The following is a 23,700-nucleotide window of genomic DNA, read 5'->3' as shown; positions in this document are numbered from 1 at the left end:
CTACTGACATCCTGCATGCTTTATGCTCTGTACAATTGTATTTATAACAACCTAATGGGCTTAAGGCACGCAATCAGATGCTTTTACAACTTGCAATTTAATTTCAGGACAGGTATATAATTGTTCATAAGAGAATTTTGTCTGCAAAGGTGATTTGGTCACTTAAGACACCAGACTTCAGCTCTTCTACATGACACTTCTGTCTGGTTTACACTGTACTAACCAGATGCCTTCAGAGCCTGCTCTGTCTTCATGAAGTAAAGGCTGTGTGTCTGGTCACTGTCAGCAAAGTACACCTCCTCTTTGTAATACTCTACTCACCGTTTCAGATCCAGGTGTAATTTCAGGTTATTAACATTTTTTTAAGCTCTGCATGACCTGGAATCCAGCCACCTAAGAAATCACCTCTATCCCATTTTCCATTCAGTCTAGAGGCAATGATATTTTTCATTTAAAATAGCTAGGGCATGGCTTCCTAGGGCAAACAGGGTGATTCATCTGACAGATTCAACCTCTGGAAATCGTTCCCAATAATCTCCATCAAAAGTGGATTTTGGTGAGCTTCAGTATTCAAGGGGTTTGTGTTGTTGAGGTTTTTTTGCCCCTCGGGTCTAAGTGGAATTCAAATGTGTTGTTGCATTTAATAGCTATTTCAGCCTATGGCAACATATCGACAATTTACTTTTTAAATAGTGTCAATATTTTTAATTATTATTGTGGTCTGCTCATGTACCTCTTTTATGCTGGAAAATACTTAAAATATATGTATATATTACTGTATGTTGCTTAAAGAAATATATTTTGTTGCCAACATACAACTTAAAAATGTGTCCTGTTAGCAATCATATTGTGGGGGAGCTCTATTATATATTTGTACATCACACTCATTAACATATTAAAAATACAGACATACTATCATCTGATAGCCTGTCACATAGATGTCATGCTCAGAAAGAATATTCCGTTTTGAGCGTTATTATCTATGCCTGATACTGTCTCCATTCCAGTAAAATGATGTTGTCTCAAAATGGAAAACAAGTTTTATTTTGTGACGTCTGTGTATTTTACCCAAGTATATAAATTAATTCACTCCTATAGCAAGAGATATTGTGGTACTGGACCAGGCATACTTTAGAATTCTTTCCTTGACACAGGCTCACATTGATTATAGATTGTAGCTATTTTAAGGTAAAACTGGGTGTTTTCCATGTGGTCTGAAACCAGAAAGTCCTCAATTTAACGGCAGTTCTGCCAGGAACTGGAACACCAGCAGGCAATCTCTGCCAAGTACTACTATTTCAGTGAATTAGCCAATACGGACCAAGAGGTTTAATCAAAACTCTGATGCCCTTTTGCACGCATGTTTCCAAAAGAGTAAGTTGAGAAACTAAGGCTGTTCTTTTTTTAAGTATAATGAAATTAAGGAACCAAGCCAAAGCAAGTCAGATGGTTTGTGGCACTTTGTGACACAGAAGTTCTTCATGTCCCACATTTGGGCTGACCACTAAGATATCTTGCCATTAAACTTGTCTGTTGAAAACCTGCATGTGAAAGTGTTTACTGGTATACAGTAATATAACCTGGCATGAAATGGTAGAAATAAAAGCAAAAATAGAAGGGGAATTTTAAATAACTTCTATTTCTGTTGTTTCTTTTAATAGGACTAAACAGAAACCATAACATTTTGTCATTTTTCTTAACAAAACTATGATGTAGCATGACCAAATAGCTTAACTACCTGTATTTAAACATCCACTTTTTGTCATACTGAATGTATCAGAGCAATATACAGATGAAGACAACATAGCTATCCTGGGGTTTAAAATTACTGCTGAAATAAATTACTTCATAAACTATGCTTAGCACCTACATGTATTTACAGTTTACCAAATGATATAAGACAACAACAATAATTAGAAGAATTAAATGCATTTCAAATACTACAGAAAGGAATCTGTGCATGGTCTCCCTCAAAATACAGTCCTTGCAACTGTCCTCGACACTGAAATCATGCTACAAAGAGATGTTAGAACTCCTTAGTTTATGTACTTATGAAAGCCAAGATGACATCTTGATTTGTTAGTTAAAATAATTTTAGTAAAATAATTTTAGCATTATCATTAATATCTTTCAAAGTGATTTTGCTAAACAAACATTATGCTAAAAAAGCTAGTCTAACACTCAACAGAAAGTTCTTCTACTTTTAGTGTGATTTTTAAACAACAATCATCGTTCAAAGATATTTCTTAGGGGAGAAAATAAAAAAAAAGAAAGACTATCCCCCTTTTCTGGAATAGTAGGCATATTGCCTTTGTTCAAGATTGATGCTGTGCAAAAGAGAATAGCAAATAATCTCTGTCTTTGGATTTCCAAAAAGGTAAAAAGAATTTGTGATACTTTTTTCAAATACTTTCTATTTTCTGTTGGTGTTAAGCTCAGAAAATCTTGACCTGTTTCCCTATGGAAATACATTTTTCTTCAGTGTGCACACTTGAGCACAGAATTGTTCATGAGCTGAGCTACAGAAAGGGGCTTTCTCTTCATCCCATTTGAATACTCTCCTAGGATCTATCAATAAATTATAGGAGCTTTGATGAAAGCTCCATAATTAAAGATGTAACTGGTTTTAGAAGGCCGATTTTAACACTCCTAACATCCCAATTTTATGCAATATTGCATACATGTTAAAAAAGGAGAATGTTATACCCAAGATTCATTATAATCTGGTAAGTATGACATAGTATGCGACTTACGAATTAAAGAGAATTTCTAAACATACAGGCAGTGGTGCATGTGGGCTATGGAAACTTCAGCAGCATCCTAATTGCTGTAGGTATCCTGGCCCCGCTCATAACTCAGATATGGCTGTTTTTTTAAATCTAGCCTCAAGCTTCATGCTGTGAAAATGTCATATAAACAGGCGAACAGTCTTGCAAAGGAGAAGACCAGCATGATCTTATGCTTGGAGGAATTCCAACTGAAATTTGCAAGACATCCCTTTTACTCGGGGTTGACACTGGTATAATTTGCAAATACCTACAGCATTTTGTGTTTGCAAATACAAGTAACAGTTTATGCAAAAGCATGGGTCCCATTGGCAATGTTTTCCAAAAACATAAAATCAAATAAAACAAAAATTTAAAAGAACTATGTATCACATAATTGCAAAAAAAAAAAGCATTTCTAAACTTGCTTACCTACTTTTCAGTTAGTGAGTGTATTAATTCAGCTACAATTTTACAGTGAAAGCATACAGAACATAAAATATTTCAATTACAAAAAAAACCACAATTTGCAGAACTTGGGCAAACAGGGACCCCACTTCATTTCAGAAAAAACACTCAGGTTCACCATGTGTCTTCTCTGGTATTCTTCTATAGTTTAAAAATTGATCGTAGCCATTTCCGATACATTCAGCTGTATTTTTTACCATGAATAATCCAACTTATGGAATTTGCAAGGAATGCATTTATTTTTACTCCTCACATCCATCTTGTACGGAAAATTACAACCAGAAAATGAAGGAGGTTTAATATTTTGAGTAAAATACTCCAGATTTTTCTTCAGTTTGACACAATGTATTTATAGGGTGAATCGCAATACTCTTTCCAAATTATTCTACCATGACACTCAATCCACTCAAGCAGAAAGAGAAAGTTAAACCAAATGTAAACAGGTGGAAATTGTATTTTACCCAGAATGAGAGGACTATTAGCCCTTCCCTTTACAAGGTAACAGGGGATCTTTAGTGATCACAAGTAGCCAAGACTTCAGTCTTACTTTTTAGCTGAAAGGTACCTTGGCAACACAGATTAAACCAAATTACTATACCCAAGTGCATGTTTATGAAGTGCTCAAACAGGAGGCAGGCATCTGTTTTACGGCTAAACTCAGGCAATATACTTATGTATTTTTCCATATGAGTAAAACTAATTCAATTACAGTAGTAACCACGTAAGATAACTCTCTTCAGTATATATCTTTTAGCAGCATATGAGGTGACTTGGCAATATTCTTGCAGATGAAAGCACTTAATACTGCAGACCCCTAAAAATACAGTTCCTTTTTGCAATGAATAAGCATAGGATTTCTCATCATGATAATGATGAGATTCTGTCTAAAAGTAACAAACCCAATTAAAGCACTGTATCAGACTTCAAACATGGGGTTTCAACAACTGTGAAACATATCACAAAACTACTTACAGTGACTTCTGCAATCTGCCTCAGAAGTGCTGGAGGAAACAAGTATGACTGTTTATGAAGCAGATGATATTTCAAGAAAATCTAATTTAAAAAAATGAAAACATACCAACTGACAGAAATGAAAAACCAATTGTAAATGTTATCATTTTGAACAGAATGTTTCTTGTGAAATACAGCATGCGTGTAAACCATTAATTCTGCCTTCATTACAGCCAGCTTGGGAAAGAATTGCAGATTGCTTTATAAAAGATATGATCCCTGTCATAAAATAAACTAAATAACAACATCATTTCACACTTACAGAAGATCTTCCTGCCAAGGATGAAGATGAAGATAATCATAAAGCTCCTTACAGTCGTTATCTAACTAAGCCTACAAGGGCAGTTAGTTGTTACGGTATTCTCTGCATACATGGTCAAACAAGAACAAATAGCTTTACACCTCAGGAGCTCACTGCGAGTTAGTGAGTTGTTAGGAATACCACCCTGGAGGCCTGGCTCCCTTATTTTTGCTCTCACAGCTGGATCATTATTATATTGTGCAGAATCCACCCAAGTGCAGAAACATAAGAAATACGAACCAGCTCAGATGTTCTGAAAGTTCCAGCAAGGCTTTCATTAATAAGAACTAATAATATAGATAGTCAATAAGGAGGGAATTAATGTAGTCCTGACCTTCTTTCCCCCTTCATGTCCCCTGTACTGTGGAAGTGGGACATAGTTCTCCATTGACAATTCCAAACAAGCTCTGAAGGGATGGTCTCTCATACAATTAGGAATATACAGTTTTTAATACTGATTCATTCAATTTCTTAACCTTAACAGCTAAATGTTTTTGCTAGAGTCCTTTTTTTCTACCAGACTTCAAAACTTTGTACAAAGCAGGCAAGTACCCTCAACACCATGCTACAGATGGGGACAGTGAGCCAATGAAGCAAAATGACATAACGATCACCCCCAGCCACTGCCAGTGCTGGGAATGAACCAAAGGCTCAGGAAGCTTGAGGTAGAAGACATAAAAATGTAAACATACAAGAGAGGCTTTACATATCCATGTAGGTAAAAAAATAAATTCATAAAGGAACTAATAAGTAAGAATTTAAAAGAGAAAAAAAAGAAGCATGTTGATAACTCTAAATTCAGAGGAAGACCATTCAATGGTGAGTAACCCATAGCAATTATAGCAGTTATAGCAATTAAGGCTGGTGCTGAATTTGATGCATACATCCTTAGCATGGGAGGTGGACATAAGAGGTGAAATGAGAAGAAAAGGGTTTTTATCTGCTACAAATGCAAATCCCAGTAGTCTCAAAGGGTTTTGAACGTAATAGGCTATTAGTCTCTTTCCTTCTGCTCCATAAACTTCACCTGAACACTTTATACCAATTTTTCTTGTTTTTCCAAGTTATACTTCCTCTGTGTTTCTCTCATTCTCTCTTTCACTCAAATTTCATTCAATTTAAAACATTATTGTGGCATCAGCTATTAAAGTTTCTTTTTTCTTTTTAGTTGATTCTGTTATATTTTATACTTTTTACAGTTCCCTTATCTCGTTATATCCAGTTCTTTTTCTTTTTTTTTTTTAAACATACAGATACTCAAGTTGCTATTTTTAAAGGTGTTTACAGACATTAGGGACATAAATCATACTGGCAATCGTCAAGCACTAGGCATTTAAGCCTTTTCAGTTTCTCTGACATTCTTATCCTTCAACTTTCAAATGCCCTGGTAAGTCACCACACTGATCTCTTTTTTTTTTAAGCATGAACACACCATGCTTTCTCAACCTCCACATACACACAGTGAATAGAAGGCAATCACCTGAGCCTCTTGTAAAGTAAGGTAGTATACTTTAAGGGACATACCCTGTTTTTTTATGTTTTAACCAAAGAAATTAGAGCATTTTCTTAAGTTTCCCTTTCACTAAAGTACACCCAAACACGGGAAAAAGAAAACACGCAAACAAAACACACAAAAACCACTATCAGCCTTTACCACAAAAATATGGTGTTAGACTTGTGGAATAAAGGAGAAGGTATACTAAGCGAGCAAATACATATATTTACTTGCACCCATAACTCAATCACAGCTAGTGGAAGGAACAATTGTCTGCAGAAAGACCAGATCTCAGGGCAACTGGGAAGAGTCAAGATGCCTCTACAGAAAGGCCCTGAAAATTCCTGCCAGATTTGGGTTACTATCTTGGAAATTCTCCTAGGAGTCTTTCTGGTGGAAATGATCCCCAAGAAACTTTCTAAGGGATGTTGAGTATTAAAAGTCCACTAGTTTTGACTGGATTCCCTCTAAGGCTCAACACTCAATGTTATACTCTCTTGCCCTACACTGTCACAGATCCTAACTGCAAAGGTTTTTCCTAGGGTCAGGGCAGGGATGAACAGGTACGGATGCTCTCCATACAGAGGAAAAGAAAACCATGCGGAAAGAACCCTCTGTTTTTCAGCAAAAATATGTTCCTCCACAGCTAAATCTGAGGAAAGGCTGATATGGAAACAACTGACAATAAATCAGAATTGATCTCTCAGTCAAGTAATATAAACGAGACAAGCATGACTTTCCGAGTTTTTAAAAGTACTTCTGAGCTGTAACATATTTTTGCTGCAATAATAAAAAGTCAGGCTGTCTAAATAATTGAATACCAGTAGTTCCATGGTAATTTTGCTCTAAGAAATATCATCTCTTCCAAGTTCTTCTACAGATTTCTGTAGCATATTGCTGACTTTTTACTCGCTCTATATATTAGGCTAAAAGGATCATTTTCAGAACTTCATTTTAGCTCAAAGTAGTATTCCACAGCCAGTAGCTTTTTACCTATTTAGAATTATACTCCCTTTCATTTTGGGAACTGTGTAATGTTCTGCATTTAACATCCAAAGAGTTAAGCCTTCCTATATTAACCACCTAATCCCAAAGTAGCACATTAGGGATCAAAAGTCATCAGTATTATATCAGTTTAGCCATTTTAGTCATTTTCCCATTTAGTCATTTTACCTATTTCTTTGCCTTGTGGTCCCTTTTGAGCGATATTTTAGCTATCTCCACTTCACACATCTGGATATCTCAATTTGGTCAGTTTGCTAGACACACTGAGGTGAGAGCTTTTGTATATGTGTCACCATATGTGAAATGTACATTAGAAAAAAAAAAAAATGTATACTCACACATCATAATTTCCCTTTAAGGCCTCAAACCTGTTCTGAGTGGTAATCATGCCAATTTTACTGAAAGGTAAATCGAAGCATAAAGCGGTTATGTGACTTACTCAGAGTGACTTGGGAATTCTGTAACAAAATGGAACCAAACTCAAATGCCCCATGGCATCCATCTGCTAGGGATAACACAGCACTGACAGGACACTCATGCTTTTCTGTAGTGGCAGCTGGAAACACAGTAGGATAGTCCACAGCGTCTCACATGGCACCGGATACTTCTGTTTTGCATACTTGTGCATAAAGTGAGGTGCATACTTCTGTTTATCAACCGGAATTGCTTCCTAGACCTCCTAAGCCAAATCCATTTTATTAAATAGGCAACACTGTTTCCAAAATCAAGATAATTTTTCATAATTCGGGTAACGTTTGGAACTTAGACTTCCTCATTTGCGGTAGAAATCTTCTAGAAATGGAAGTGGACTGAGAAATAGCTTTTCTGGTCATTACAATACGTGAAGGTGCCTAGCCAATCTGAAGACATTTTTTGGCAACAGAAGTTTTTCAATTATATCTCCTAGATCTTTATGCATTTCAAATACTTCTCTTCCTTCTGTTGAATTTCTAATAGATATTGCAGGCCTTTGGTTCCATGTTGAAAATCCTCGTGCCAAATTAGACTCTGAAAGAATCTCAGGTTTAGCTGTTTAAGATGATAACGTAAACACAAGTTCTCTGCTTGTTTTTCCATTTAGACTCATGTAATTCAGGTGAATCAAAACAAAACACAGAAACCAATGGTCAAATGAAAATAGAAAATGTCATAAATTTTAATTCTTCACTGAATCCTTTTTGTTCAGCTCTGCTTAATGTAGGACCTGTTGACCATACAGTGGTAATGTCTGTATTTCAACCAGTTGACCAGTTTAGGGACATTTTGTAGCTTAGTTCTGGTCAGAACCTCACTGTTCAATTGAGAGTTTCAGGTATTTTTGGAGCATACCCTCTGCATGAACATGTTCAAGGTAGCCTTCTCAGGCAATGACAATTTATGTTAGTAACCCCATGAAACCACTCTAACTGCCTTCTAATCCCCATCAGTCCTTGTTCCACCAGCTACCATTGACAGGACATCCTTTACTTTACACGATAGAGCAACATCCATTTTGGAAATTATCTTCTCTAGAGATTTTTATTTATTTATCTCAAATTCTTGCAGCAGCTATACTTTGAAACATCTTTGTGTGTTTAGGTAATTTATATTCTCAGTTAGCTTCCTTAGTAAGACAAGTGCCAGTTACATCCATAATATCCTAATTAACAATAAAACACAGGAGCAGAACTGTGCAGTCTTCACTGTTATATTCACAGTATTGTTATGGCACTGCATCATTACCGCACATGTGGAAACAACTTGCAGGACTCCTGCCTAGTAATATAAAATTAGCATTCAAGATTTAAGTCTGTAAGACATTAGAAAATATTTCTCTTATAGTAAATTTCTTCTGCAGTGTAACATTAATTCATTCTTAAAGAATAAGATTTTCTCCTGTGAAGTAGAATGTATATTATTTAGAGGAAAACAAAAGAGAGAAAGAAGCAGCATATCTTTACCCTCCGCACATCTTTGCCAAATGTTTCGCTGTAGCTAGTGCCCAGTATTTCAAATTGAACATAGGGATTGGCGCCATCTTCTCTGAACTCCATAACACCAGTAAGCCCAGTTATATGGCCCTAAGGAAATAAGTTTCAGAAATTTTAGAATAGAACAAATTTGCCTTTATAAACACTCCTCTTCATCAAAGGTATGCCAAATCTGCTTTGAAAATGTTTACAGTGAACTTAAATATGGCAATTATATGTTCTTCAATAGCTCAAACATAGCAGCAGACAAAAGATGACTTCTTTTTTTTTTTTTTTTTTTTTGAGAAAATTACTTTAGCACTAACACATCCACTGCATATTGTGGACAAAAGCCGTCAGGTCTTCATTGTTCACGGAGCCAGACCCCAAAGAAAAGGAGAACGACCTTGGTGGACCATGACACAACAGCCCTTTCAGTGTAACTGGGGGCAGCAGGTTCAGTTCTGGGGCTGAATACTAAGGCATGAACTCCAAGTCCAAAAGAAAGAGTACGCCTGCTGTGCTCCCAAGAGAGGCATGAAGAAAAGATAAAATTTTAAGTATTATTAAAACCTCTCTGTGAAAGTATCACGGAGTTTGATTTTGGGTTTGTAGCAAAGAAGCTTGAAATGACACTAAAGTTTGAATTAATTTAGCAACAAAGGATGGCGTCATTAGGACTGGTCAGAGCATAACATAACACTTGATCAAATTGCATCATTTTACTAGAGGAAAACCATTTCATCAATATATATGGAGAAACAGGGGTTTTTTCCAAACAATTGCTAAAGTTAGTATAGTAAAAAATAAGTATTTTTTCCACTAGTATTTGTGATCAAATAATTTTCATACAAGAAGTTACCATGCATCTGCAAAGCCACAGTATTGTCCGTATTTGAATAATTCAACATGCTGCAAGACAGTGTAACTGTTAGTAACAACTTAGCTAAATCAGATCCCTCTTGCTCTGGGCTACAGTACACAAACAGATATTTACCAATGCTCAGCTAACTTACGAAGCTAGTTGAGCTGTAGTAAATGGAACATAAGTCTTAAACCTTATCATTGGTTGGCCCCTCGAGCTCCTTAAGTTCTCTTGGGGAAATTATTATGATGCACATGCACATTAATTTGTATGACAATTCCTAATCACACTACCTCCACAGAAGGTAGCTAAGAGAACAACAGAAGTAGAACACATACCGCTGGAGCAACACTGCAGTGTGTGTAATTTGTTTGTAATAAATCATTTGCTTGTTTAATAGCCGTAAATCATTCTGGTAGGTGTAAATCACTTGCTTGTAATAAATCAAAGAAAAGTTGAATAGAGGTCAAAAACCTCTTCAAAAGCTAATTTCAAGTAGAAATGAAGCAACTCTTTCAATTGTTCACACCATTGTGGTTTGTCTATTCTCACCTTCTTAATAGTCTCTAGCATGGATCGTCCTCCATTCCAAGGTTTGGTGGATTTCCTCATGCAGTTCAGACTTGCCATGCTGTGCCATTTCCTGTCCTCCAGTTTTCTGTGGAAAGCATTGGCCAGCATGAGCACACTGTCATACAGGTACAGGTTGGAAACCTGCAAACAATAATGAGAATGAGCCTCTTTGTTTATCTGAGCATCCTTCTGAAGAAACTATAAAGACCAGCAAACAAACAAAACAAAACAAAAGACTACATATGTAAAAACTAAAAGCTGGGTATGTTTCATATGTTCAACAGGCAAGGCAATTCAGGCAAATACCAGTGCTCACTCCCACCTTCTTTCCTGCTTGGCACTTGGACCCTTCTGGCCAAGGGACTCTGGCACAGTTGCATCGCCTGTGCATTACCTACACCACTGCAATGCAGTGCTGTGAAGATGTAAAAGATGGCAGTTCAAATATAGATTGAAGCTGTAGAAGGAGTACAGCTATCTATCAATGAAAGACAAGGATTGCTACTTTGTCAGTCCTTTCAGCAAGGAGAAAAAGATAAAATGGAATGAAGTTCTTGTTCTTTTTGTTTAAGCAATCTCCTTGGTAATTTCTGGCACAGCAAAATATAATACTAATGCAACCGTTTAGAACAAAGGGAGGAGAAATGACAGTATTATTTTGGTCTTATCATCTCTCCACCAAATATACAGGGGACTGGTTATTATTTTACTTTCGCTGGAGCTATTGATTTTTGCCTCCTTATTTTTCAATTTACATGAGAGATAAAGAGAACAATAATTGTTGACAAAGGCTCTACTAAGAACACCACACTAGTAACGCTCAACTATGTATTTCATTTTTCAAAGCAAGACACGGCCAGCAATACAAGATCAGATCTTTGGCATGGAGCGGCATCCACTGCAAGTGGTAAAACTTTAGCACTGGAAGTTGGCTGAGAGAAGTGATTTTAAAAAAATAATTAGATACTCTCCACCTGTTTCCAGAGTTTACATGCACTCTCCTTCAAACCTATGCACAGATTCAGGGGTATTGATTTACTCTTTATTGAACTCAAATCTCCAATTAGCATCAGTTGCCAGATACAGCTTTTTTTTATTATTATTAAAATGATATTCTCCTAGCTGAAGGCTTTACTCATGGTGATCCACTAATTTGCCATTTATCTTTTGGACTTCTGTAATTCACCATAGAAAATGGTGCCTAGAGACCAGGAAAGGGCTACACGTGGAAGTTAATGCAGCTGCGTACTTCCTATAAAAATGTCACTCAGCGGTGTAAGCTTAAACATATATTACTGTTGCATCACTGGCTCCAAGTAAATTTCTCATATCTTAAGATCCTAATCTTCAGAAACAAAATGTTTCATGTTCCATAATCTGGAGTTTGACATAAATTGAGAACCTAGGCACTTTGAAAAATCTTCTAGTATAAGTAAATCTGAACAAAAGATATATAATAAAAAATTCATTTTGAAAGAATCAAAATAGGAAGAAAATCCACAAAAAAGAAGTTGAGGATACCCACTTATTTAAGTGACTAAACATAAAAAGGGATCTTACTGCGAAAATAATGCAAAACCTATGAGAATCTCTCCCATCTGGCATTGCCATCTTCTTTCTCTTCTTTTCTTTCCAGCCTTCCTGAACAAGCAGTCCACATTCCCTATATTTGTTATTTTATCAAGTTAATCCTTTTTCTTTTAAAAGAGTTTCCAAAACAGGTACTTTCCAGATTTCCTCTCTTTTTAAGAAAAGCAAGTAGTTAAATAGTTAATAAGAGTCTCAGCAACTAAGTCTCTTCTGCTCAGTTGCATTTGTCTCCCTACTCTGCAGATATTTTCCAAACAACTTTCAAATAAATCAAACGAGCAAATCCTTATTATTCAACAGGGCACTTTTCCTCTTCCGTGTTAAGCTCCTCTCCACAAAAAAAAAAAATCAAAACAAAACCCCAAACCACACACCACAAAACCCACTTGCTTAGAAGCAGATTTTATATGTGTAAGGAAAAATGCCATTTCTTATGTGCCATCATGATCCTCCTTGCTCCCCATTGAATTTGACTTTCCACCCTCACTTTTAACTGACAACTCATAGTCTGTTGCCTTGGAACCACCACAAATCAGAAATGCTTTGCATTTTCTCAGTTTGGCACTGTTCTTTTTCAGTTCTGGAAAACTGCAGCCTCATTCCCAAAAACAGTTTGTTTGGTTTGCTAGCAGAGAGCTCTAGGGCAAAATATAAGATGTAGTTGGGTACACTGCTTTCCTTCTCTTTCTAGTTTTTATGCTCTTAGAGAAGCCGCCACAGTTCTGCATGTATAATGTCCTGAAAGCTTGAGAGAACTGCTTTTGAGGATCTTAGCCTACATGACCATGCATCCAACTCAAATTACCTTATGCTGTAGAGCAAAACAAAACAATCTCATGTTTACCAACCTAATCCTCATAGTTCAGTTAGACCTATAACGGATTTTGTATCACTACTGTTTCATTATTTTCTTTTGAAAGAATGATATAAACCGAGTGACACCAAGAAAGGGTCTGCAGAAGAGGAGTTTCCCACTACTTACGTCCTTCTGTCATACATCTGAAGATATGTACCAAGGCAGAAGAAAATGTTGCAGAGTACACAGCAAGTTACTTTTTGCCATGGAAAGAATATTGTGCACGTCCTGTTGTACACAGTTATCCACTGGATTTTGCCACTCCAGTTCTCTTCTACTGAAAGCCTCATCCAAAAAATGAGTATATAGTACTTCTAAATCAGCAAAATTCCTTTTTTCATATAATGATACTCTGGGTATTTACTCCAGTAAAAATGACATGCATACATTACTACATTTTACCCTTTACTCACTGAAGGGTCAGTATCCTATGGAAGAGTATGTTGAATTTTATTCACACAATCAACACTTCCTTTTTAGAATAGAAAATATGCAAGCTAGGAAAACAGCAGCAAAACTGCTGAAAACAGCAGCAAAACCAAGGCTGGATTTGTAATATTAAGAAAACCACATTGCTTTTTTTACTATTATATTTGTTCAGTCTGCTAGTTAAGCCATAAATTAACACAAACTACAGAAGTCCACCCTATTAAGGGCAGAACCCTTAAAACTTATAAAGCATGACTCAAAGCATCTGGTTTTGCACAGTGATCAAAATTCAGTGGATAGACAGTGTGTTTATTTAAAACAAGAAAAGGCAGGAAGTTCACATGATAGTATTGTTTTGGTAGTCCTCAAGGTCAAGAGTCACTTCTTTGAAGTGCAAAAAATAATCAAGAACAATCCAACCAAAAATATCCTGGTAACTTTGAAAATAATGTCCTTTTGATCATTCACATTGTGCAGAGCAAAACCCAGCTCCTGAACATTCACAGTAGTACAGATTGAATGTCTTTGCCTAATCCCAAATGGGAACCAGCTTTATACTAGAAAATAGAATTACGGAACCGGGTCTAATCTGATGCCTGAGTAGTGCTGTGTGAGTGTAGCTGAACAGCTGATTCCTTCAATACCTACAGTAAGATATATTATTAAATTACTGTGAGGTATATTTTTATCTTCTTTATTCCTAATTCTTTTCAGAGGTAGAAAAATTAGACTACTTAAACACTTCAAATATGCTCCTCTTCTCAAAATAATATTCGCTTTCTACCTGAATTCATTACTATGCATGCATTTTCTTGTAGAAAAAATTCACTTAAAATAAGACACAGAAATTCTGGCCTGATCTCACAGTAAATCCAGGGCTACAATAATTTCCTTTATTTTCTATTATATTCATTTTAATACAGCACAATCTCTGCATATGTACTAGATTGTATTTGCAACATGAGTTTTCTGTAACCTCCAGAATAGTGGTGCTGTGAAAAGAAAAAGGGTTCAGTGGACAAAGCCTGTATACATTTGTTACTGCAACTGCACACATATTTCAATTTTCAGCTAACTATCAAACTCCCTCTGAACACAAACATGACTACTGAAAGGGAATTTGTGAGATACCCGAGGGATCAGCTATACTCTGTTTCCACCAGTGCTGTCAGAAGCATGAGAAAATAGTAAATTTAAAAGTTAGTCTTCAGGTAGCATTCAGAATTGGTAGCAAATCAAGAGAGAGCCAAAAACAAGGCAATGTACTTGTCTACTGCGGGTTTTCCAAGCTCCGGAGCATTTTTTATTTCCACTATTTACATATTCACAGGGGAAACAGTGCCTGCAGGGATTCCCCTTCATATAACAAAAATTCCTTGATTAGAACAAAGTGTTTCATTTCTGTCCTGTTTGGAGGAAGAAACACTAATTTTCAGTTCCTCTTTCACTTCACTGCTGACAGCTGTAAGAGCTGGAGGTATTGTGACTGAAATGCCTTTTGATCTATCTGCTGTAAGAATGATGGTGACTGTTTCACCGATATATTAAAGAGTATGCCCCGTACATGAGTAATTTTAGGCGTTCTGGTATATCTTCTGAAAATTATTCCAGACTTTATGAACCTTTATTTTGCAATGAAGAAAGTAGAGCAAAGCAGAAATTTTGAATGAGAATGGAAATCTCTCCCTATCACATTATTAAATGTCATTTTGTAGGGGGTTTTATGTGAATTTCATGAGATTTTCCAGAGTGATTTTACTTTTAAAGTTCTATATGAAGATAGCTTTTAGCTCCTTCAGAGGCACTGATCATAGAAAGTGCTCTACTGAGAAGGCCAGCAAGCCACAAAGACTGACCCCAACTTCTGAGTTGCCAGCAGAACCAGAAGTCTAGCCAGACAAGACCGCTGAAGAGACCAGCTGGGAAGACAAGCTGACACCCAGATGCCACTGCTTCAAAAACTAATTCCCAAACTGGGCATCTGCACCCTCCTGCTGCCAAAATCACCCTGTGAGTAGCCACAGCAGTCAGCTCCAAGGATGAAGCAGATGGAAGAGGAGCTCAGACCGAGCGCAGCCTGCCAGCAGCAGAAACGCTTGCGGCCTGGGGAGTGATATCATTGTGCTTGCGTATGCACACACCAGCGTGCCCTAAAACTGCGTTTCAACTTTCGAAGTTCGAACGCTGCCAAGCACAGTTACGCACTTGTGTCTCTAATGACAGGATGCATCTTACTAGGAGCAGTGAAGATCGATGGTTTACTTATGGGATAACGGCATGCTTACAAGGATATTGTTAAGAGTGGAGAGGCTGAAAATTTGACCTATTTAATTTTCTTAAATTAGTTTGCAGAGCCCATTGTGAGACTTTGTGTGAATGCCTATGTTTTAAATACATGCTTCACTGCTCATGGAGAATAAAATCACAGCCAGCAGTCTGGCATTCATGAGAAAACCGGAGTCAAAAACCAAACATTCATTAAAGACTCAAATGTCAGCTTCAGACTTCCAAAAAGCTATTTATTATCACTGAGGCAAATGAAAGCCTGAATAAAATTTTCCTAAAACCACAGAAAAACAGACCTCAACTGTATATTTATTCAAGCCTTCTGACAGTAAGGAATCTAACTAGTGTATTATTTAGTGCTTTGCCCATTCTAGTTTTAAATATCTCAAACAATAGGGCTTCCAAACATTTCTTTGGAAGACTGCACTCTCAGAATCTTTTTTTTTAATTGATAAGCAGCTTTTCTTTCCTTTTTATTTTTTTCCCCCTTTTCACTGAATTACACATCTCACACCACTTTTCCCTACCTACAGTTTCTGTTTTCTGAATGCTCACTGTCCAGCTATTCGAGTATTTATCATAATTATGAGTGTTTTCTTAGTGTGTTTTATAACAACATGCTAACACTAATACAAGGCCCAGATTATCCTGTAATGCTGAAGCTTGTTAGCTGCAGGCATTGGCTTCGCTCACTAAACGTCTCAAGAATTTGGCACAGCTAACACTAAGTGTCCAGGGAAAGTCTAGCAGGAGACATTTGATAAAGAAAACTGAACACAACTAAAAGTCGGACAGGAGGACAAGAGGTAATATTGAAATTGCAAAACAGAGTATAAGATTATCATTTTACCCTGCCTCATTTATAAATAGATATGGGTGCAAATTAGATTTCAGAGGCAATAAAACATGAAAAATGGAGGTATTGACCCTTTCTTCTAGTCTCTGTTGTCCACTCCCTGATAGAGCACTGAACAAAAATTCAATGAAATAATTATAGAGAACTCCAGCAGTCAAAAGAGAGAGTCTGAGCTCACTCCAGAATGTACCTGGGGTTCTAGCCTCCAGAGCGCTCACAAAATCCCACGTGCCCAGAGGACACCCGTGGTTGGTTGGGGTTTTTTAACCAATTATTTTGCTAACACACCTTGTATAAAACACATGCCTTTGGGCTTCAGAGAGATATTATGTCATGCAATGGGCAGTAAAGTCAGTTCAAGGATACTTTTCATTCATGTGGTACTCAAAAACAGTTTCACCGTGACTGAACATCTGTCCAAAAGTCCAAATTAAACTTTACTAAAGAGACATGCTAATTTCTCTTAAAAGAAAAATGTGGCTCATCAATCCTTTATGGGAGAAAGTGAATACTTAAGACAGGGCTTGATCAATATTTGCTGCCCCCAGTACCACTGAACAGCTGTGTAATAACAGCAGTGTAAATAGGTCAAATGAGAGTAAGGCCATTTTGTTGGACAAAACTGCAGGATCAGGCCCTTAAGTTTAGGCAGCCAAACACATCTCCAAAAAATAACTCCACTTACAGTAGTTAAATTGCAGTCATTCCTGAAGAGAAGACAGTTCATAAATAAAAATGCAGCTCTGTAGGAGCAACTGCTAAGAGATGCCTACAAAGATATCTGATGGTCGAGTCTTTGAAGAATGAAATTTTTACACAGGGAGAAGAGTAGTTGTTTCAATGAATACCCTCCCACACTTCTCAACATCTTCTCTTCAAATACGTCAAAGCAATGCCTGGAATAGTTCTTCAGTAGAGAGGTTGGACTCTGAATCCTGTGAGGAATAACCTCATTAATTTTGTGACACAGTTTGCTGGGGTTTTCTTTTTGCCTCTTTAATCTTACTGTATATTTTGGACCATGCTAAAGGATTTCAGATGCACTGTGTCCCTGTAATATATTTTAATTAAATAGAATCTCACATAGATTGAACTTACTAACTGTATACATGGTAAATATGGGAAGAAACAAACTGTAATGGGAATTACATTTCTAAAGAGAAATCTTTCTTCAAAAACATAAACAGAAAAAAAGTTTGATTTTGAGTTTATGAACACATCATGAATAACCTGATGAAAGAAAAAAGGTCTTCATCAAAAATCAAGTTTGTAGACAGGCTTCAAAACTAATATTTAAAGGGGAAGATTTTGGAAAGAAACAGGTTATGCATTCAAATTTCTTCAAATTGACTCTGTAAGATTATGTCTGAAGTAATCTAAACAGTTTAATAGCGGTAATCCCACTAAACACCATTCAAATGCCATGCAGGGATACATACTAGATCTATCTAGGACTAGCTAGATTTAACTATAAATCCTGAAGTGCTTCAGTATTCTCTCTCCAGATAAGGCAATACTGACAATTCTGATGGCCCAAACCACAGGATACTCATCAGCAATGGAAGACAGCAAGTTCTAAACTGTATCTTTTCCACTTAAAAAAAAGTAAGAGAGATGGACACGGAAAATCATATATGAACAATAAGAAAGAGATAAGTGTAGTCCTCTGAAGTCAAATAAAATGACCAAGACGGGAAACTTTATAAAGCGTTTTCTCCGGTTGAAGCAGAAACCCAGCTGAGTATATTATACGTGCAAGAAATAAGGGCATGAGCAAAATTTTGACAAGTGGGTTGATAGAATAAGATTGGATTTCCACAAAGCATTCAGAACAGATGAGTTTTCGGATGAGCTTGCAGAACAGCCTGATCTTTAAAAGCCTTGTCAGAATGCCAAACGGGAATGATCACCCACTGAAAAACAACTTTCCAGGATATGGTACTAAAGACACTGAGAACAAAATCATTCCAAAAAGATTTTCATTAATTTAGCCAGAACAAAGTTAGTAATCCATGACGTAAATGTTTCTTTCTTTACTAGCTTGTTAAAAACACTAAATTCTCCCCTATAAAAATCTTACAGCTAGAGACTGACAGAGATTAGCTTATTCCTCCTCAAAGTCATTAAATAAATAATTAACCAACAGTAGCTGGTAAGTTACCTTGACAACAAAGAATTATTAATGTGAGATAGCCCAAGGGAGAATGAGGCAGGGATTTCCAAACTGTGGTGTTAATCAAACTGCTTCAAAGCAACGCAAGGACTCGGTGCTGGCAGGCGGTCACTGCCTCTGGTGGATTCATGCAGCCTGACATGGAGCTGGGAGCTACTGCAGCCTCTGGCAACAGGGGTAATTTAATGATGTACTTCTGTACAGCAAAAGGTCAAAACTATTTTTTAAGCAAGAAAAAGGAAACAGAAGATTGGAAGTACCTGAATTGCAGGACCATTAATAACACATCAGTCATACTCAGAAATTAATATGAGCTGTAAGCCCACAAGGTGTTACGTAAGATGTTTTGGCAAAGGCTATGAAAAAAATGTTGCTACAGAACATTTCAGATATAACTGCACATGCTAAAAGCATCCTATATTCAATCTGTAGAAACTTAAAGATAACACAAGATGTACTGGGGGCAGCTAATTTGAGAGATCTCGCATGTGAGATCATGATATTTCATTCCAGTGTGGCTGGACATGATAGTTATGGAATCAACTTCCAAAAGGAGAACTTTATACCTCCGCACTTCTTTCTATCTCTTTCTTGTTTCTAAGTTTGTAGAGAGGAACTAGTGGTCAAAGCATAACATTACTGTTCCATTCTCTTAAAGACAGTTTCTAAGGCGATATATTATTTCTGGTGCAGGAAGAGGATCCTTCTTAAAGGGTCCTAGTCAGTGAAATTTAGTAATAGGGCACGAGGCTGCTCATGCTAGCAAAACAGTTACTGTTTTAGCAAATAAGATCTTGCTCAGAGACGTCTGTCAGAGCCCTTCAGATGAGTCTCTGAATTAGATTATGCATAAACCAGCATACAATACTCAAAATCCTGCTGTAAGATTTTTCCCCAATGAGTGATTTGTTGGTGCAGGATAGATAATTTTTTCAACATTCTGGAAATTGCTTTGATCCTCTGAAATGGGATCCTTTGTTCTCATTACAGCATATCTCAGAGTTACTAACAAAGATCAGAAGTGTCTTTTCTTTCTAAGCCAAGACAGACATAGACTTTCCCCTGTACGGAAAGAATAGACCGGTGCTCAGAACTACAGTGCATGAGATTGACATTTCCCAAATTTTGCCAATGCTGTGACAGAATCGGAGTCGGCAGAGGTTCTCTTCAAGAAGGAAATGTCCCCATCCCTCCCCCAGAGGATTTCAGTCTCTGCAGCTACAACTTTTTAGTAGGGTACAAATAAGTAAAACAAACATCCCCATCCATGTTCCTTGGAAAATCTTGACCTACCCATTCTCTTCCTGAGAATCTCCCTACCTCTCCTGGTTTCCCGTAAGCCTCACACCTTGCTCTTCAGAAGCTCTCCCAAGCCAGCCCATAAGTTCCCTCTGGAAGGACCCCTCACCCCACACTGCCTTCCTGACCAGGCTGCAGCAGCCCAGACTGCCAACAGCCCCCTCCCCGCAGCCTAACCAAGCCCTTTCTAGACTCACTCTAACACACAATACCCACACTCGCCAACTCACAGGCTCAGCCACTGTGTCCTCACTCAATCCATCTCAGGTTAAGACTGAATTTGCAATAAAAAGATTCTAAGCAAGCTTATATTCTCAGTCTCACTAAAGTTTTCAGTTTTATCCAACAGCTTCAACAGCGATACAAATGAGATTCTTAACTGTGTCTAAAGTAAACCACAAACACATGGAGTCCCAAGACCTGTGTTTCTAAATTATTGCACTATCCTTGGAAATAGCACCTAAAATTATATTTAAATTATTGCAGAAAAATTCTGACATCTGGGGTAAATTGCCAAGAAATCTTGAGCTGTTGCTTACACCAGAGTGAAATCTGTTACCAAAATCTGGAACTTGAACTAGTAGTGCATACTTCACACGCTCAGACAATTATCAGCTGCTAGAGACTTCTGAGGCTGTTGAAATGGGACAGATTGAATACATCAGCTGTATTCAAGTCCATTTGACTAAATATGAAATGCTCCACAGCCCAATACCTACCAGAGTTCTGTTATCCTCCCAGATTAACTCTTTTACAACAGATGTCTAATAGGCATAAATATAATAAGCAAGCAGTAACACCACAAGACTACGATAGCACAACTTTTTCTTTTTTCAAATAGAAAAAGATTCTTAAGAGAATGAAATACACAAAATCAGCTTTGAGTTAGTGCAACTACTTGCTGGTACTTCATGGACATAACATCACATCTAAAGCACTCAGTCCTGGGAAATAAAATAAATAATTAAGTCAGGAAAAGTTGACCGAAGGTTACATGCTCAGATTTATCTGTAACCATTTTATTCCTCCTCTGAGTTAATACAGTCACAGAAAACTATCTCACGTCAAATTCCTAAGATAGACTTTTCTGCTGGGCACAGCTACTGACCTGCAGCATCTGAAGATAACCTTCTTGTGGATCGCACAGCAGTGATGATATTCGGTGATTGTTCCTCATGCATCTCTGGTTGTTGTCCCTTGAGAGAGGGAAAATTTGCCGGATAACTGTCATCCTCCCCAGAGCACTATGTACCAACTCTAATATTTCATTATCAGTGATTTCCTGTGAATGGAGACACAGTCTTTTAAAAACATATATTTGTCCAAACATTTTATGTATTCCTTTCGTTATTGGATAAATGTTTTTAAAAAGACAATAGAAGAAAAAAGTTACAGACACACATGTTTAGTCTAGGCCACACGTTCTTATTTTGTGTTTAATAACAACAATGGTTTTTTTTTAATGCATCACGTGAAACAAAAGAAAACAGCTTAACACACCATCTCTCTTGGCAATACTAACATACTGCAGAGGTAGTTCCTTATAGAAAAGCACCAAGATGGTCTCAGCAGGTTTCTAAGAAAAAAAACAAGAGCCTTCGAATGAAATTTATATAGAAAGAGTTTTGGTTTAACAGAATAGACCCTCACTACATCCTCAGAACAAAACAACAAATGGAAAACGTAACTGTCTTTAGGAAATACGGCCCTTATGGCCCTTACACCTGAGAACAAGGTTACAAAAAAGTACTTTTCCCATAAGAACAGGAGATCATTTCTGCAGACTAATCCTGATAATGACCCAAGGAAGTCTTCTGAGGCTATCTGTATTAGGAAATAAAAAATAGGAGAAACTTCATGGAAGGGATTGACACATTTAGGAATGCAATATTTCTGCACACAGTATAATCTGGGATAAGATCTAAGGAGATCTCAAGGATAGGCTGCTCTTCTTTCCAGGCTTCGCACTGTCTAAAGCTTCTTTGCAGACCTTCCTGTGTCCCAACCTCCTAATTCATCCTGGGACAGAGCCTGCATCTACTGCCCTTATATTGCAGCCGAAGCCAACTCAACTACATGCTTTTCTTATTTTGTATTTTAAAAAAGCCACAAAACCAAAACCTCTTTTTTTACCCCAGGCTAAATGGTTTGAAAATCACAGGCTTAGCTGATCCTGAAATCATAACAGCGGTACAGGTTGCGATGGTTATTTCCTGCCAGGAGTTCACTGTGAGGAAGGACAGGCAGTGGCACCGCTGACTGCATTCGTTCCCCCAGGCGCCTCCTCTGCAAGGAGCAGCTTTACATCTCAGCTCCTTACCGCTGCCACCAGCAGCATCTGCAAGTCACATCAGCACATCGCCAGCAGATGTTGGCTGCACCGGCTGCACAGCTGGGCCAACCCATCGCCCAGCCTGTACCGGGCTGCTTTCAGCCCCTTGCAGGGTAGGGGGCTGCAAATAATTCATGTTGCTGTACTTACTCAGTCAACAGGGCCCACACCTTTTGATGTGTCATCAGCAGAAGTCAACCTGGCCACGTACTTTTAACATTCAAGAAAAAAAATATTTTGTTTTCTTGTTATTTTCTCTGTCAAGCTGTGAGTGAAATGACCATGGGGCTATTATAATTACTTGTTACGGTTGACTAGTACTGTAAGCTTTGGCTCAATTTAGTTCTTCTTTGCCGATTTCCCATCATTTTTTAGGAACATGAATTTTTAACTTTGCAGAAGGTGAAATTCACTGCATTAATGACAGACCAACTGGTGCGGTGTGAAAACAGAAAATCACAAAATAAGTATATTCTTATAGAAGTCAAAGATTTTGGGGCTTAATAGAAAATGCTGGCTGGCACCTGTAGCCTTGCAGGGAGACACAGAAGGAGACCCACAAGCTCTACAGATTCCTCCAGACTGCTGCCTTGGATTTCTCTTCTGTGGGGCTGAGGGGTTAAAGCCACACAGTGTGTCTAAGCTGTGTGAGGAGAGGCAATTTTATGGGATAGATTTAACTCATAACCCCCTAGGCTGCATCCCTTGGCAGGCAAACTCAGACTGAGTGGATGGAAACAGGAAAAACAAAGATCATGAATTATCCAAACCTTCAGTTCACCTCACACATTTTGTTTCCTCCGCAAGCGATGCACAGCCTTTCAAAGACGTCTCATAACATGTGTCAAAATGCTTGACCTGACACATGTAAGCCTATACGTAGCAGACCAGAACTGCTTCCTCCATGGGATTTCCAGAAGTAAGGTAGTGGAGGAGATCAATTATGTTTGACACATTCACCCAGGTTCTTCCCGCTTAGCTACAGGCACCAAGTGAGTCCTGAGTGTAAAAGCCGAGTTATTGTACAACCAAAGAAGAAAAACAGGAGCCTCTGGAGGGAAATTCAGAACCTAAATTGGGCGAAATCTGACTCTGAAAGTGCCACCTTTTTCTGTGTGGACAGCTGACTGTAGCCAAATCCTTCAATGCCTCAGTTCAGTACATAACACCAAGGGGAACAAAGCTCCTGTATTTTTTTTAGCTGGTGGACGTTCATACCAGCAAACTATCCATTCCTTTTGGAAATTGAGTTCCTTTTTAGAAAAGCAAAAGCATATAAAAAAAGTTGTTGTTGGAAGAGCTGGGAACAAAAGGTCCACGTCTGCGTTTTTGAGCTGGTGCTCTAAAAGCCAAAGGTAGCCACGGGCCTTTCCACGCCAGCTGAGAGGGCGGTACAGCCAGGGGCAGCATCGCAGGGCGCCGCGGGCAGGTCCGGCGCGGGGCAGCG

General features: G+C 37.8%; 1 protein-coding gene across 1 annotated transcript in view; it reads right to left on the bottom strand.

The window, feature by feature from the left end:
* GRID1 (glutamate receptor, ionotropic, delta 1) overlaps positions 1-21,203 on the bottom strand; it is a gene marked incomplete at its 5' end in the record, with an annotated part of 61,621 nt that extends 40,418 nt beyond the window's left edge. Inside the window, 3 exons of the mRNA XM_009583747.1 lie at positions 8,986-9,105; positions 10,412-10,573; positions 21,030-21,203. Of these exons, the coding sequence (XP_009582042.1) occupies positions 8,986-9,105; positions 10,412-10,573; positions 21,030-21,203 (456 nt within the window). The remainder of the gene's footprint in view (positions 1-8,985; positions 9,106-10,411; positions 10,574-21,029) is intronic.
* Between the last annotated feature and the right edge of the window lie 2,497 nt (positions 21,204-23,700).

Source organism: Fulmarus glacialis, unplaced genomic scaffold (assembly GCF_000690835.1).
Source record: "Fulmarus glacialis isolate BGI_N327 unplaced genomic scaffold, ASM69083v1 scaffold17128, whole genome shotgun sequence".
Lineage (NCBI taxonomy): Eukaryota > Metazoa > Chordata > Aves > Procellariiformes > Procellariidae > Fulmarus > Fulmarus glacialis.
This window is presented reverse-complemented; position numbering and strand designations above follow the sequence as displayed.